Here is a 15,705-nt window from a genome sequence, read left to right as displayed (position 1 = left end):
CGAACACTTCATATAAAAATCAATTCAAATTACATTTTTGTAGCCTTGCGGAATTGAAAATGTTAAATCTTCAAAATGGCGTTTCGCAATCTTGTCGCTATATTGTTTTTTCGCAATTTTTGCTAATTTCCATTGATAACCACAATATGAATGAAGAGTATGTTTAACGCATTTTCGAGAATGTCAACGACGAAGAAAAATGCGTAAAAAGTATATCTCACAGAGTAAAGATAATTTAGACTTCGACGTGAGGTCATTTTCAAATAAGTGTTCGTATTACAAACAATGTTTCTTGTTTAATTTCGCGATTATTTATCGAAGGCAGAGAAATATGAACGAACATTCTAAACCTCATAATAAATCATATAATCACAGAGAACAGACATCCATGATCGAACAAAAATATTTAAAAAACGTGTGTAAACATTCGAATTAATATACGATAAACACTAGCGCCGTCACACCAATCTATCCCAACTATCCGTCAAATCGATTCCGGAACCGGTTCGAAATCCAGGTTGGATTCAGCATGGAATCTAGCTCAAAGAAAACAACCGATTCCGACTCAATCGGTTGACGCATTTGAGCTGGAAATTATGCTGGAAGTCCGAATCGGTTCCGGACTAGTTTGACTGGGTAGATGAATAACCGCTGTCAATTCTGTCGAACTCAGCCATAAAAAAACATGACGACAGTAGCGCACCTGGTTTAGATATCCAAACTACCTTCGAAACCGTTAGAGATTTTACACAAGTTGAATGCTGAAGATGGACGTCTGTTCTCTGTGATATAATGGTGCTATGGTATGCATGCTTCCTTCTTGGTAATTTCTTTAAAATATCAAGAACGAAATTGAAAAACAAAAATTGTACAGTATATACGCATTACTGACTTCTTCTAAGAAGTAAAATTGGGTATTTTTTACTTTTCAAGAAAGTAATACATTTAACTTTGCTAGCATGAGTATAAATTACCCATTTTATACTTTGTTGAAAGAGTCAAAACTGTGCATTTTTAAATTTGTTGTGTGGAGTAGAAAGTATGCAGATTCTGTTTACACAAAAGTAAAAACAATAAATTTATTTTGTTATAATAAAGTCTGTTGTGATTGCAGTGATAACATATTGCATCCCATTAAATTTTGTATGTGCTTTCGTGATTCGCTGGTTGGTAACTTTTTAACCCGGACCGGTCGCTTTTTACAAAGCTTATGGTATTATAGAGTCCCGTACAGAGTAATGTGCAACACAGCCTAAAATGATGCCCTCTTCTTTGTTCCTGGCACCCTTAGTTGTTGCTGTAACTTTGAGTGACTTCAACCGAGTTACACAGTGGAGTGAATTGAAAACCTACTGTTTCGTGGCTTATAGTCCTTTATTCATAGTACTATTCCATGTAATTTATTTTACATTGTTACAAAAAAGTATAATAAACTGAATACAGTGCCTTGTTTAGGCCATTGAAATATTACGCCATGATATTATTTTTCTCGACACTAATACTTTTCTTGCATGTTCTCCGAAAGAAGAATGTTTGTTTACTTTGCATGCTAGGTAGCCTTCTGATGGTTCGATAGGGGACCATCAATAAATGATGTAGAATTTTTTGAGTGATTTTAGCACCTTCCTCCTCCATCGTAGCATTTCGTCACAAACCTCCAAATACACCCCCTGGTAATTACGTAGCTAAACGGGAACCTTCCCCCCTTGATCCGGGAAATTTAAAAAAAATAAAAAACTATGTTAGTTATTCCCCTTCAAAAAAGCTACGTAGCATGACATGACCCCCTACCCCCTGTCGTCATACATCATCACAAAATACAAAACCCTTCCTCCCCCATATAATGCTACGTCATTTATGGATGATCCCTAGGTAGATTTGGATTCACTCTGTGCGAGCCTTTATAACATAAACAGCACCTTTGGACCGCTCTTTAGTTGAACTACTATAGTTTAGTTAGCCACTTTTGCAAAACCACCATTCCGCTCAGCCAATTGTTTTTCAACTATTTTGCATAATTTGAATCATGATATATAATAAATCGACTGCTGATATTCTTCTTAATAAATAAATAAAAATTTTACTTGGATAAACTAGCGAGCAAGCTTGTCTACGCACACTACTAAGCGGTTTTTTTCTTATGCTTGCTCATAAAGGTTACTTGAGTTTTATTGTGGTCAATTCTTATTATCGATTTCACATTGCAATTTACTGTAGAAACGTTAAATTATTGTTAAATTAAGTTACTGTACACGGAATAATAAAACAACCCACAAAACAAGTTCTCTCAACTTAAATTTAGGTAGTTTTGAGTTTTGCGTCGCTATCGCACTTATTAGTGTTGTCAAAAACAAAGAGAGAGATTCGACGCAGTCCGGGTCTTCCATGGAATAAGGTACTTTTGAGTTTTTTGAAGTTTACTCAAAATTAGGTATATTCAACTTAAAATTTAGTATATTTAACTCAAGGTTGAGTATAAAAAACCTCTCAATGTGATTTTTGTCGTGGTAAAAGGGAAACTACCTTCAACACGGTTTGCCTAATTTTACCTTATTCCATGAAACCCAGAGATTGAGTCAAAAGAGCTCAACTTTTGAAAGTTTTTCGTATCCGTGTACTGTCACAGTGAAAATCATGGTTTCGTTACTGTACATTTCTATACGGGTGGTTTAAAAATTAAGCGAGGGTGAAGAAATCGGCCCCTAATAAAAAACATGTAAATTATATTTGTTTACATTTTGTAGTTAGACCCTTTTCAAATGGTTGGCTAGCGATGTTTATGTTCCACTTATTACGAAAACAGTTGCGAAAAACGGGAGAGATTAAAAAAGATAAATAATCAACGCTTTTGTTGCCCCCTTGTGAGGAGCACTTAAATTATGGTGAAAATACACACCAGGCGAACGAGAAAAAATTATGGCAAAAAAGTTTTCCATATGGCAAAAATTATGGCAAAAGTTGCACGAAACGGGAATTTTACTAACGTTCATTTCATTCAGTTCTCCTTTGGACTTTAGATGCCACCTATTAACAAAATGGGTAGAGGTATCGTACGAGAATACCTCTTAAGATCTTTGGTGCCATCTGTTGACAGTCAATTGCAAACGCTGCAGACTACAACATCTCCCAGTAAACCAAGAGGCGGCTAGTCGGGTTAAACTAGATGCTGGCAATCGGCATTGAAACTTTTTTCTTGGAAATTTTTATTTCTAAATCTCGACAAACATGTCAAATGGTCCCAAGTGCAAATGAGAGCCTCTCTTTGTTTACTTTCTCTTTCGATTATTACGGCGTCATCTTAAAACTTTTCAATATTGTTTCAATATCGAAAAACTCTGATTTCAACTAGCTTATTCTGCTAAGACTTGAGACTTCCAGCGAAGGTACTTTTATCGAGCCAAAATGTCAAAATCCGGAGCCAAACGAACATGACGTCATGCAATGCAACCAAGCAGAACAAGTTTCGCGATTTTATTCAAAAAATGTATTTTGTTATTCACTGTAGGCTTCACTTATCATGTCCGTATTAGTATTTTACAATGTTATTTAGAAACTTATTTATTGTGCTCTACCAAACTGCATAAAAATAATTTTACTTATGCTCTTTTTCATCAACTTTGTGTTTTTAACCCTTTCTTGCCCAACTTTTTTCTAGTGCATGTAGGGTTTCAAAACTATTTTTCCTTGAAAACGGTGGGGTCAAGAAACACGAAAAGCTTATTTTCGTAAAGATAGGTAATTCTGTGGCAGTGCTAGAAGCTGGTCAATTTTTACCTTGTAATACTCAATACAATTCTCCTAGAATAATTACAATAGTCGAATTACGTGGACAACGTAGCCAATGATGGTGTAAATTGATAAGTTTTATCAGTTTTCAATAATATTGCACCATAACGAAAATATATGAAAAAATCATTTTCGGTCGTCAACGTAAACTGTCCCTCAAATTAAAGACAATAATCATATTAATGAGCCTTACTTGTTTTTGTGAGCAAATCTCGCCTCAATCAAAAGTTATAGCTGTTTAAAAACGTTGTTGTCCACAAACAACATGGGCATGAATGGGTTAAAGAAATTGGATTTTTTTGCTTTTCTTTATTTCTTGTTGTTCATTATCAAATGTATAACTTCTCTTTTGATCCATATAATGAACCTCTTGAAAAATTATTTTAATAAAAACAGATGATCGAATACAGTCGAGCACGTTCGAGCTTGCATATTTTAGAGTGTTGCCAATTTTAACATGCTTATTTTTCTAGTGGCCAGTTTTGCGGTTTTTATATCCGCGAGTCTATTACTATGAGTGTAACAAAAGTATACTTTGTATACTTAAATCTTTCAGTTCCATTCGAAAGGTGAGAACATTTCCTATTGAATGGTGTTTCCATAACTTTCAGTTAATAAGTTTTAATTACCTTTTAGTTGATTAAAAATTAGTGTTTTTGAGGAGGTTTTTGTTAATTTTCTCAAAATAATGAATTATGATTATAGCAATATCTATTATCCAAAAGTTGGGTTTTAGGACGATTCAATATTTGTTCTTCAACATCATATTCCTGTCTGTTCTCATTTCTTTGTAATTTCATTACTAAACTTTTCCTGTAATCGACTTGCAAGTGCTTAAAAGACTCTAATCTAAAAATATGCTTTATATCGTTATTTACAAGGTTTCATTGGAAAGCTGAGAAAATATGAAATATGAAACATATGAAACGATGTGATAAAAACGATTTTGCGTCGATACAAAAAGAGATAATTGAGTAGTCAAAAAATGAATTGTAGAACTTGCTGAGATGCATTATTTCTATGATAATAATGGCGATGTTAATTATTTACTATTTTAAGAAAATTAACGAAAATGCGAAGACTCCATATTAAGAAGACTGATATCTCTTTCCTTCCTCCATACAAATGAAGAGCGACAGAGGTTCCAGCGCCTCTACTGGAGGAAGGTAGGAAGCTTAATGTAAAAGTGTATATGTGTGTGTGCATCACTATGGGAAGTACCACCTTTACCCGCAAGTGGCGTTGCTGTTACTGTCTCCAGATTCTGGACAGAGTTGCCAGTCTTCTTGATATGCAGTCTTCGGAAAATGCTAATAATAACACTAACTTTATACTAATTTACTTCTAAAAGAATGGTAAATTCACTTAACTGAAAGGTATTAATATATTTTTCAATGTAAAATTTTCCTGGCTTTCGAATGAAAAGAAAACAAATACAACAAGTGCCAAACTTTTTCAATTAGAGCTAGTATTAATGAGAATGAGACAAAAATATCCAAATTCAATAACCAAGACACATGAAAACAAGAAAAGATAAATCTATCATGTCAAAGAACGAATTATGCAGCTCTTCAAGACTAACAATCTGAATTATTAAAATGATGATGTTAACTATTGAGATTTTCGAAAAATGAACGAAAATCGATCAAAATTGTTAAATTTTAAATAAATTGCTTTGAAAAGGTTGCTTAAATTCATTAACTGAAGCATATGAGGGCATCACTCAATGGGAAATTTTCTTACCTTCCCAATGAATCAAAAAGATTTGAAATACAAAGTATACTTTTTGAGTTAGAGCTATTTTAAGACAAATTAGTTTTTAACACAAAAAGTTCAATAACTTTGTAACGATTGATATTTGATGATATGTGTATAACGATTTTTTTCTTTAAATATGACAGTCAATCACCCCACGAGAGATTCTTAACCATGAACCAAACACCCTGTATAGATTTATTTTTGTCTGATCCAGATTTCAACATTTGAAAAAATAGCAAAGTATTAATTCATTAATTTTTAGACTACTTTTTCTCGAAATAACATACCGAAGAATTTGGTATTGGTGGCGTTATTTCCGAATTTTCAGTTAGCCGAGATATATTTCATAAGTAAACTGCTAATAAATTTAGCTCATAGATGAGCAATAAAGCTTTTTCAAAAAAGATTTAAGCCATCCAGACAATTCCAAACTGTTCCAAAAAAAAAATATCGCAGATTTTTTGAAAAAAACACATGACATCCCTGATTTAAAAAAATTATCGTTCCCTTTTTTAATATTTTTTATTGAAATTTTAATAAAAATATAGAAAGCAAATATTTAATGCTGCTCTAATAAAAAAATATTTCCAAACCAATCATTTTGTTGGTTAATGTGATAAACAATAAATGATTGGATTCAATCACACGTATTTTTGGTTTAAATATGCTAAGTTTTGCTGCCTATCTCTGCGTTTACTTTTTCTTTCGATTATTATGAAGTCATCATAAAACTTTCCAACACTGTTTCAATAAATATCGAAAGACTCTGATGTCGTCTAGAATATTAAGCTATGAGTAAAGAACAAACGTAAATGCGGCCTAGTTATTGACGGAAGAGGAAGTAAACAAAGAGAGACTCTCATTTTCACTATGGCCTTTTCACACGTTTATCTAGAATGAGCGGATAATTCTGTCTATGTGTAATGCATAAAATATACAACAGAAAAAACGAGAGGCAGATAGAAAAGTACTGGGACGGGGCCTGCGGAAAGAAGAAAAACGCGTGTCAAATTGATCCGGCACGCAAATGTTAGATTGAACCGGCTGTCCTCAGAGTGATTAATATGGGGAGTATTGTATTTGAAATTGAGAAAATGTTAACTTTTTCCAAATATATCAATAAATTAATCATCAGATCAATAATAATAGTGGAGATGATAGTAACAAAAAATCAAGGCTGTGCAATAGAGAGAACTTTTTTAGTATTTTTTAGGTTCGATAACATTTTATAGTGATCAAAAATATTATTGAATAAATTCAGAATTTTAATTATTCATCGATAGCATACTTTTCTCTCGTTTCTTCTGCTGTAAATTTCATGCATTGGACATATTCGGTCTATCCACTCATTGAATGCTTACTAGAAGTATATGCTAGAAAATGCATAAAAATCACAACAGAATAAGAGACGGGAATAAAAAGTATGCTAGCTATGCATATTTTTATTTCTCAGTGTAGGAACAATGTTGTATAAAATAAATAAATAAACCGAGTTACAATCGTCTTCGTTGTCTGGACGATCGAACGATTATGAATCTCGAGGAACAGCGTAATTATGTTCCTTCAAGACTGGCGACGAGTACAATGGAAGAGAGCTACGTAATTTGTCTCCATGCAGTTCGTCATCAGCTGAATCAAGATCTAAGCACGAGTATATTGACGGAACTTTTGTGTACGTTCCCTACTCTATCTACGTAGTAATCGTAAATGAGCCTAAAGATTCATTCAGACAATTTAATAACACGACACATGAATATATAACTTAAATCAATGCTTTTAAAATACATACGCTACAAATTCTCGTGCTTTCACTAATTTCGAGATCGTCAATTCTTGTGAACTTCTCCGACTGTTCCCTCAAATCGGGATTCACCGGAAAACGGTGAAAAGTTATCCCCGGATTTTTCGCTTTACAACGACCGCAATTTTTTACCTTGCACTTCATGACAATGGATTCACGAAAAAAATTGAAAGTTCACTATGAATTCTTGTTTGTTCTTTAATAAAGTCATGTCATTTCTTGAACTACACCAAGTATTAGTGTGTGTGAATCGAAGAAGTAAGATATAACAAACAAAAAGAAATAATAAGAAAACGTGAATCCGCAGGTCCCGTCTCCAACCAGTGAATCACGACTGTCTTTCAAAATTGCCAAAAGAATGATGCGTCTGGTTGGGATAGGCTAGACAAGTATTGTAAACTTGTTTGTTCGAACAAGGATGTCTGTTCTCTGTAATATAACCCGATTTTTTTTTCAAGATTGAAAGATATTTATTAAAATTATCCTATTTCATAATTACTGAATTGCAATTGTATGTCTGCCTAACTACATTTCTTATAGCTGTACATTAGAGTGGGACATGGTTATATGAAAAAAATAAAATTTCGCTCCGAGTAACTTTTTGGGTCCCATTTAGCTCCCAGAACAACTCTGCAAATTTTTAGTTCGATCGGTGAAACTATATTTTTGCGCCCACGGTTTAAAGTTTACATGGGATTTCGTATGGGGAAAACGTCTTTTGCAAATTAATTCTTCCATGAGTCGCCCGTTACCTTCTAAAAATAAATAGATGTCTGATTTTTATAGGAAATTTGTCAAGGAAACAAAGTCTAGAAGACCACGAAACGATCTGATGCTTGTGGAAAAAGTTATTAAGCAAAAACCGATTGATGCCGTGAAGATTGACGAAAATTTCACTTTTCATAGCATCACTGCTGCTGACGGTCGAATTATATACAAAATCTTTAACTTTCTCTTATTATGTACAAAAGAAGCCTCAATTTATCCCTCAAAACTCTTGCGAAGTGGCCAAGACGTATAGATAAATGATTTAGACACATTAAGAGAAGATCAACACAAAATTGCATATAATTGGACAACCAACAACAGTGGTGCTAGAAAAAATGAATATTTTATCAATCGTCAGAGCATCAATTGGTTTCAGCTTAATAACTTTTTTCTCAAGCGTCAGATCGTTTCGTAGTTTTCGAGACTTTGTTTCTTTGTTAAATTTCCTACAGAAGCCACATAACGGTTTATTTTTAGGAAGCAATGGGCGACTCCTGGAGGAATTATTTTGTGAAAGTTAATTTTCCCATATAAAATCCCATGTAAACTTTAAACAGTGGGCGCGAAAATATAGTTTCAGGGATCAAGCTAAGAATTTGCACAGATGTTCTAGGACCCAAATGGTACCCAAAAAGTTGCTCGGAGCTGGAATCTATTTTTTGTCCCACCCTACTGTACATCCTACATCCTAATTTTCGTATTGCTGTTAAAGTAATTTTTTGACGGATAGATTTTTATGTCGGATGTGTTTTGCATTCTTGATAACAGCAAAACCAATGGATACGATTAAATCACATTCGTTTGAAAAATCGATCCTTTGTATGATCCTTAAGTATTTTATTTATAAAAGCACGGGGCTATCAATTAATATGGTCACATAAACACAGTCAGTGTGCTTTCTGGAAGTCGCTTCTGCAATTCCAGAAGGATTTTTAGTCTCTCATTCTGGTTCGAAAGCACCTATGCTGTAATTGAACAATTCATGTGTTTATTTTTAGTGAAAACATTACGTTGAACATAATCAACAACATAGAATCTAAGGAGCAAAAAATGTACATTATTCTAGACAATAAATTAAACTTAAATGCTCTAAGTTCACAAAATGCGGAGGAAATTCCCAAAATTCGTCATGTACTACAATTAAACTATACAAATAACTTCCATTCATCGACATTTTCCCCACGCACACTTTCCTCATTCCAAAACCTCTATTATGTTGACTATTCCTACATTACTAGTTTATTCCAGCCACTGTCCAGTTGCATCACGGTTTCATCTTTGGGTTGTGTTTGCGATTCGCGTTCACCAGTGCCACGTATTTCCCGTTCGAGATCGTCTATACTGTTTTCATATAGATCATCCGGGGCGTTCTGTTCGCTGGGCGAATTTGACTGGAAGCGTTGCTGAAACTTACTTGTGGTTCGAAAGAGACTTTTAGGACAGTCTTTGAAATACGGGAAACATTCTCCTGGTCCTGATTGTCCCTTACCAATATTCTCCGCGGATACATATTCTTGCAGATGCTCTGAATACGGCGATAAAGATGCTCTGAAAATGCAGAGGGAATTGATTTTCGTGTCATAAAATATAATAAAAAATCTCACGTGAAAAACAGTCTTAGAATCTCTCCTATCAATCCAAAATTCTCCACCGGCTTCGAGTGCACCTCGCAAATGGCACGCAGCATGCAGGCCTTCCCATCCAATCCAAAATTGGCGATGAAATCTTCCACCACAGTGTACAGCAACGCCCTGTCGGAGAAGTAAAACAAAATCGTTGATAATTAGATCACCTTTACAAATTATTTCGCGCCTCTTTGCTGAATTTATACACAAATCACCTTTCGCCTCCATGGAACGCATGCTTGTGTTCCTCGGGTAACTCTGGTGTCTTAGGTTCGCTACCATCGCCATCGATGAAATTGGTGGTGATCTTGAACATATCACTACTTTGAAAGTTTGATGCGCTACGCTTACGCCTCCTGTTGTGCATGTAATCAGAAACGTAGTCGGCCAAAACACTTCCCGCGGCACGGCCCATCGAACGGGCGAACAATGGTGGCAGCACTCCTAATGGATTCTGGTTGTCCGTCAGGCCAAGTTTATCAAAGTCGACTAGAAAAAAAGATTTTTTAAAGTGCGTATAAAATTTACAAGAGGGTCAACATCATAAGGAAATGTACAGTCTCACAGTGTGACAGAATGCTACTTTTGACGCTCAGAACCTCTAGCACCCTGTGCATGTATCCTGGAGGATTAGTGATTTCAGCAAAGTATCTTGGATGGACAGGAGCATTATTTTTACAACTTTGGTTTTTCTATCTAGATAAATGGAAACTGATCTAGATCAGTTTTATCTCTTCTCTACTATAAATTTTTTTTCTTGGGTAAAGTAGCTTGTTTTGATATTTTGAATATATGCACCAAAAATACTTATACTCTATAACCCATGTAGATGACGCCGTAAAAAAACACTCGAGAAAATGAACTTTAACTTTTTTTAATAAAACATCTCTGATATTTTTTTCCTAAATTATTCATAAATCTAAAGTATTTTTTGCAAAGGTCCTGTAGCGGCATCCACATAGGTTATATACTATAAGTGTCTTTGGTACATATGTTAAACATATCAAAAGAAACAGATTTTCTGAAGAGTTTTTTGATAGAACGCTCCTGTCAAAATACAGAACTGAGCTAAGTCAGTTCCTACTTATTTAGATCAAAACTAACGTTGTCAAACAATGTTCTTTTCCATCCAAGATACTTTGCTGAAGACACTAATCCTTCAGGATACATTTACCCAGGATGCTAAAGGTTTGAGCGTCGAAAGTAGCATTCTACCCTACTGTGCGTCTTGATACCAGCGATGCACAATGCCTAAGCCGGGAGCTTTTGAGACACCAGTTATGCTGCGAACTAGGGTAAAATAGTAGGATAACATTGCAAAACGTAATACTGATAGACTGTTACAACTAAAATCTCTTCAATACCACACAGAAAAAAATCCGTTTACTAATTCATGAACAAAAGGTCACGATTTCATGAACTGAACGCTTTACGAAAACCGTGACCAAGTTCCTGAAATTATGAATAATAAGCCTCGTAGTCATGAAACTATTTGTGTTTCTAAAAAACTAGATCACCTTGAATATATACATGGCCTTACATTCGAATGTTTGGTTGGATTACTGTTGTTCCCTGGATATGTTTAGTTTTTGTTATAATTTTTGTTCATGATTTGGGAATATATAATATATATATATAGCCGACAGTCAAATGATGTTCATTTTCAGGAGCTTATTCGCGATTTTTGTGATTTCTCATCACGTTACCGTACTTTTTGCGTTTCTCATATAAAGAAAGGCTATGCAACGGAGGCCATAGGGCCGAGTGTCATATACCATTCGATTCAGTTCGTCGAGATCGGAAAATGTCTGTGTGTGTATGTATTTGTGTGTATGTGTGCGTGTGTGTATGTGCGTGTGGGTGTATGTGTGTCATTTAAATTCACATAAATTTCTCAGAGATGGCTGCACCGATTTTCACAAACTTAGTTTCATCTGAAAGGTATAACGCTCCCATAGGCTGCTATTGAATTTTTGGTTGATCCGACTTCCGGTTCCGGAGTTACAGGTTGAAGAGTGCGGTCACACAGCGAATTCATGGTACAACCATGATGTCCAAATGACGTAAAACATATTAAAATGGGCTCAACATTAATCTAGTTTGCGGGTCTGGATAATTAATTATAAATCAAAACATCTTTCTACCACATTGGCCACCTATGACGGTTCATGATACCCACGGGGAACTCGCCAAGATCCTAAGCTAATATCACACCTACTACCCAGCGAATTGGGTCATTAAGCAATATATAGTTTTCCGTTCTATTCGATAAATTTTAGGTCCAACATACATAATATAACATTATTTCAAAAAAAAATTTCGTTGTAATACGTAAAAACGATTCTTTTGTTTTTTAAAATAAATCTTATGTAAACTTGACAACCATACATAGGAAAACTGCGGTTGTTTACATCTGGCCTATCAGGACAACACCCAAAATGAAAAAACTATATGCAATGGATGGTGTTTATGTCAAATAAAAATAACCCTTCGGAAAAACCGAGAAAACATGCCCTAATTTTTTCTTCCTATAGTGTCAAATCCACACTGTCAACATATTTCTTTATTTTAAATTTTAATATTATTTTTACCTTTCCTGAGTTGGAAAAAAAACATTGTTGCAATCACGAAAATCAGCTTTATCGATGTAAGTAATAAAAAACGACATTTTTTTCTCATTTAATGACCCAATTCTCTACCGATTTTTACAAACTAGATTTCAAATGAAAGATACAGTAATGCCATTGACTGCTGCTGAATTTCATTCGGTTCTGACCCTTGGTTCCGGAATTACAGGTTGGTTAGTAAGGTTACACTGGAATTTCCCATATAAATCGGTACAATCGTAACATCGCAGAGGCTAAAAACTATTGAAATGGTCACCAAATTACTTCGATCCGCACGTCTAGATCACTGATTGCCAAACAAACATTCTTTGGATATATTGTCCACTATCGACGATTGCGGAAATCCCGGATTCCGGGCGTATTCCACAATTTAAGTCACATCGGTTCTTCGGTGATGACTGAACCGATGTTCTCAAACCAAGTCTCAAATGAAAGGAAACATTTGCGGTTGAGTATTGTGTCGCCACTCAGAACACCCCCCCCCCCCCCACCCTTGCCCTCACACCTCGCTCCTTCCTCACTCCTCTCCTTTTTGACCACCCTCACATCCGCATTTCCTTCATCCACCCCGTATACCGAAATAAGATGAAGGATTTCTGACGCATCTTCCACTCCCACTCTACTAAACCCCCCACCCGCTCCACTTCTAAACCCATTCCACCAACATTTCAAAACATAATCACATGAAGATAACATTGAACTCATGTTGATTAAGTTAACCCTCTAGTGCCCAAATTTTTATTTGGCTTGAAAAAACTTTTGTAGGTGGGATTCGTGATGAGAAAAACGAAAATAATGTTCTATGCTATATTTCACCCTATGGAGGAAAATTTGGTAAAAACCAAAATTTCTCACTAGAGTGAAAATTTGTTGGTAAAACCAGTCTTTGCACTTGAGGGCATAAATCCTTATTTCATACTCAGTTGCGTTTCAGCTTCGCCTCATCAAAAACCGACACTAACTTATTGTCGGAATAGATTAGCGCCGGCTTGACGCAAATCTCATAAAACTAAAACACACTTTGTGTTTCAATCGAACGACTGATCAAACGTGATGTCCCGTTCGAGCAGAAGTTCTGTTTATGCCGATGAGACACAGTGAAGCCGAAACTTATCTTGGCTTAGCAGGCCTATGCGAAAGCACTATGCTATATTTCATAGTCAAGACGGCGCTAATCTATTCCGACAATAAGTTAGTGTCGGTTTCTGATGAGGTGAAGCCGAAACGCAACTGAGCATGAAATAAGGATTTGTGCCCTCAAGTGCAAAGACTGGTTTTACCAACAAATGTTCACCCTAGTGAGAAATTTTGGTTTTTACCAAATTTTCCTCCTTAGGGTGAAATGTAGCATAGTGCTTTCGCATAGGCCTGCTAAGCCAAGACAAGCTTCGGCTTCACTGTGTCTCATCGGCATAAACAGAACTTCTGTTCGAACGGGACATCACGTTTGATCAGTCGTTCGATTGAAACACAAAGTGTGTTTTAGTTTTAAGGGATTTGCGTCAAGCTGGCGCTAATCTATTCCGACAATAAGTTAGTGTCGGTTTCTGATGAGGCGAAGCTGAAACGCAACTGAGTATGAAAATAATGTTGATAATTCATGTAAGCAATGTATTTTTCATTAATGCCTTAAAATAAGTAGGCCGCCTAGAGGCGATGTTGGGCACTTGGGCGAATAAAAAACAAAAACTTTCTTTTTTCTAGTTACTTCAACATAAGCGAATTCAGATGGTTTATATTTTGGACTCCATCAGAACGTAAATTACCCAGGCTAAGGAGAATTTCTCTAGTGCTTTGGTTTTTTAATGATTGACTTCCATTTATAGCAGGGGAGACCAGTGTCTGATGGCGATGGTTTCACTTATCATGTTTTATTTTTTAATTTAAGAAGATCGTGTAAAAGAGAATTTTCAAGATTCTTCAGGTGACATTCCGAAGTAACCAAACAAAAAAGAACAAATTTTGTTTGTGGTTACGTATATTGTATATACGGCCACGGAAAGTTCTTTCGCGCGCTATCGAAAAATCTAGTCATTTGTGGAGTAGCTTTGAAATAGCTCTAAATAACAAAGAAGCTGAAATTTAAAAACTTCACCTTGGGTAATGAGTCTATTTTCACCCTAACCATGTGAAGCCGGTGGTTAGAGTAGCGTTAGCCATCTTTGTTCAACGCATTGGAAAGCAAAGATACTGGTATGCATTGGCGTTGCATCAATTGTATTCCGAGTAATTAATGAAATGGTGAGGCACCCTCCCTAATACGACTAAAATAGGCTCTTCACTCTGATATGCTCAAAAACTTAACGCTTAACATGAACGAAACAGAATGTAATGCAACATAAGTACATAGGAGAATGTATTACACAGTACTTAAAGTGCAGGACTATAAACAGCGCCGTATGTCTAATACAAAAGGAGAAAAAAAGCTTCTGCCAACTTACCCCAGACTCCCCTAAATATAATTAAAGGTTATAAGGACATCCATATTCTAACAGCAGCATTCACCCAAAGATTTTAAAACATGCTCCTTTTCAGCTAAAATTGCACATAAAGCTAGTTTAGGTACGATAAGTAATCACAAAAGACTATAATTTTTTTTTTCGCCCAGGTGCCCAACACCGCCTTTAGGCGGGTAAAGTGTTTTACCATAAAAGCTAAACTTCCAAATTATTCCACTAAACCAATTCACATCTACAGTAAAATGCTACTAACAGGCTACTCAAAAATATTTTTTTAGTTATTAAAATTTCCAAATATAGTTAAAATTTGTTTAATGACGATTACCACTAAACACAAAATAGTTTTTTTGACAAAACTGCGGGTCCGCGCCGCGAGAACACTCTTCCATATGTCCCAGTTTTATATATTCCTCCATAAATTGTGTATACGCCACACGCAACTCGTTGTCCTTGGCGAAACGTCTCTCCATCATCGAAAATCTGCTCACAGCAGGCTTGTAGGAATTCCCTAGGAATGGAACACGAGACTCTTTGAGCGGTAACCGCACCATGTAACGTCCACTGCTATCACGGGTCACCGTGCGAATGAAATGCTCTTCTACCTGTTCTACCTCCCACATTCGTTCCGGTTGATCATTGAGGTCTTGATCAACAGCGACGTGGCACACCACCGTCTCAGGCGCATGAGCAGTAGCCTTTCCAGAGACTACGTATCCTAATACGGTTTTCTGTAAAATAGGATATCCATCAGTAAGGGTTAGTCTTTGAGATTCGAGAAGAGTGTAAAATAATTCAGCTCCAACAATGAGATCGATTCCTTGCGAAATATTGAATCTCGGATCAGCCAGTGGCAAATGGCGCGGAATGGTCCGGCGAGATAT

The 15,705-nt window shown here is 35.7% G+C and overlaps 1 protein-coding gene across 2 annotated transcripts in view; it reads right to left on the bottom strand.

The window, feature by feature from the left end:
• Positions 1 to 8,791: 8,791 nt before the first annotated feature.
• Positions 8,792 to 15,705, bottom strand: part of LOC131689733 (uncharacterized) — a 44,655-nt gene continuing 37,741 nt past the window's right edge. For both annotated transcript variants that reach the window (XM_058975024.1, XM_058975025.1), the window contains exons 3-5: positions 9,954 to 10,227; positions 9,718 to 9,864; positions 8,792 to 9,661 (exon numbers count right to left, since the gene is read on the bottom strand). In XM_058975024.1, the coding sequence (XP_058831007.1) occupies positions 9,340 to 9,661; positions 9,718 to 9,864; positions 9,954 to 10,227 (743 nt within the window). In that variant the 3' untranslated portion in view covers positions 8,792 to 9,339. The remainder of the gene's footprint in view (positions 9,662 to 9,717; positions 9,865 to 9,953; positions 10,228 to 15,705) is intronic.

The sequence above is a fragment of the Topomyia yanbarensis genome, chromosome 3 (genome assembly GCF_030247195.1).
Source record: "Topomyia yanbarensis strain Yona2022 chromosome 3, ASM3024719v1, whole genome shotgun sequence".
In the NCBI taxonomy this organism is placed as follows: domain Eukaryota; kingdom Metazoa; phylum Arthropoda; class Insecta; order Diptera; family Culicidae; genus Topomyia; species Topomyia yanbarensis.
Note: the sequence above shows the minus strand (reverse complement) of the source record. Positions and strands in the feature narration are given on the sequence as shown.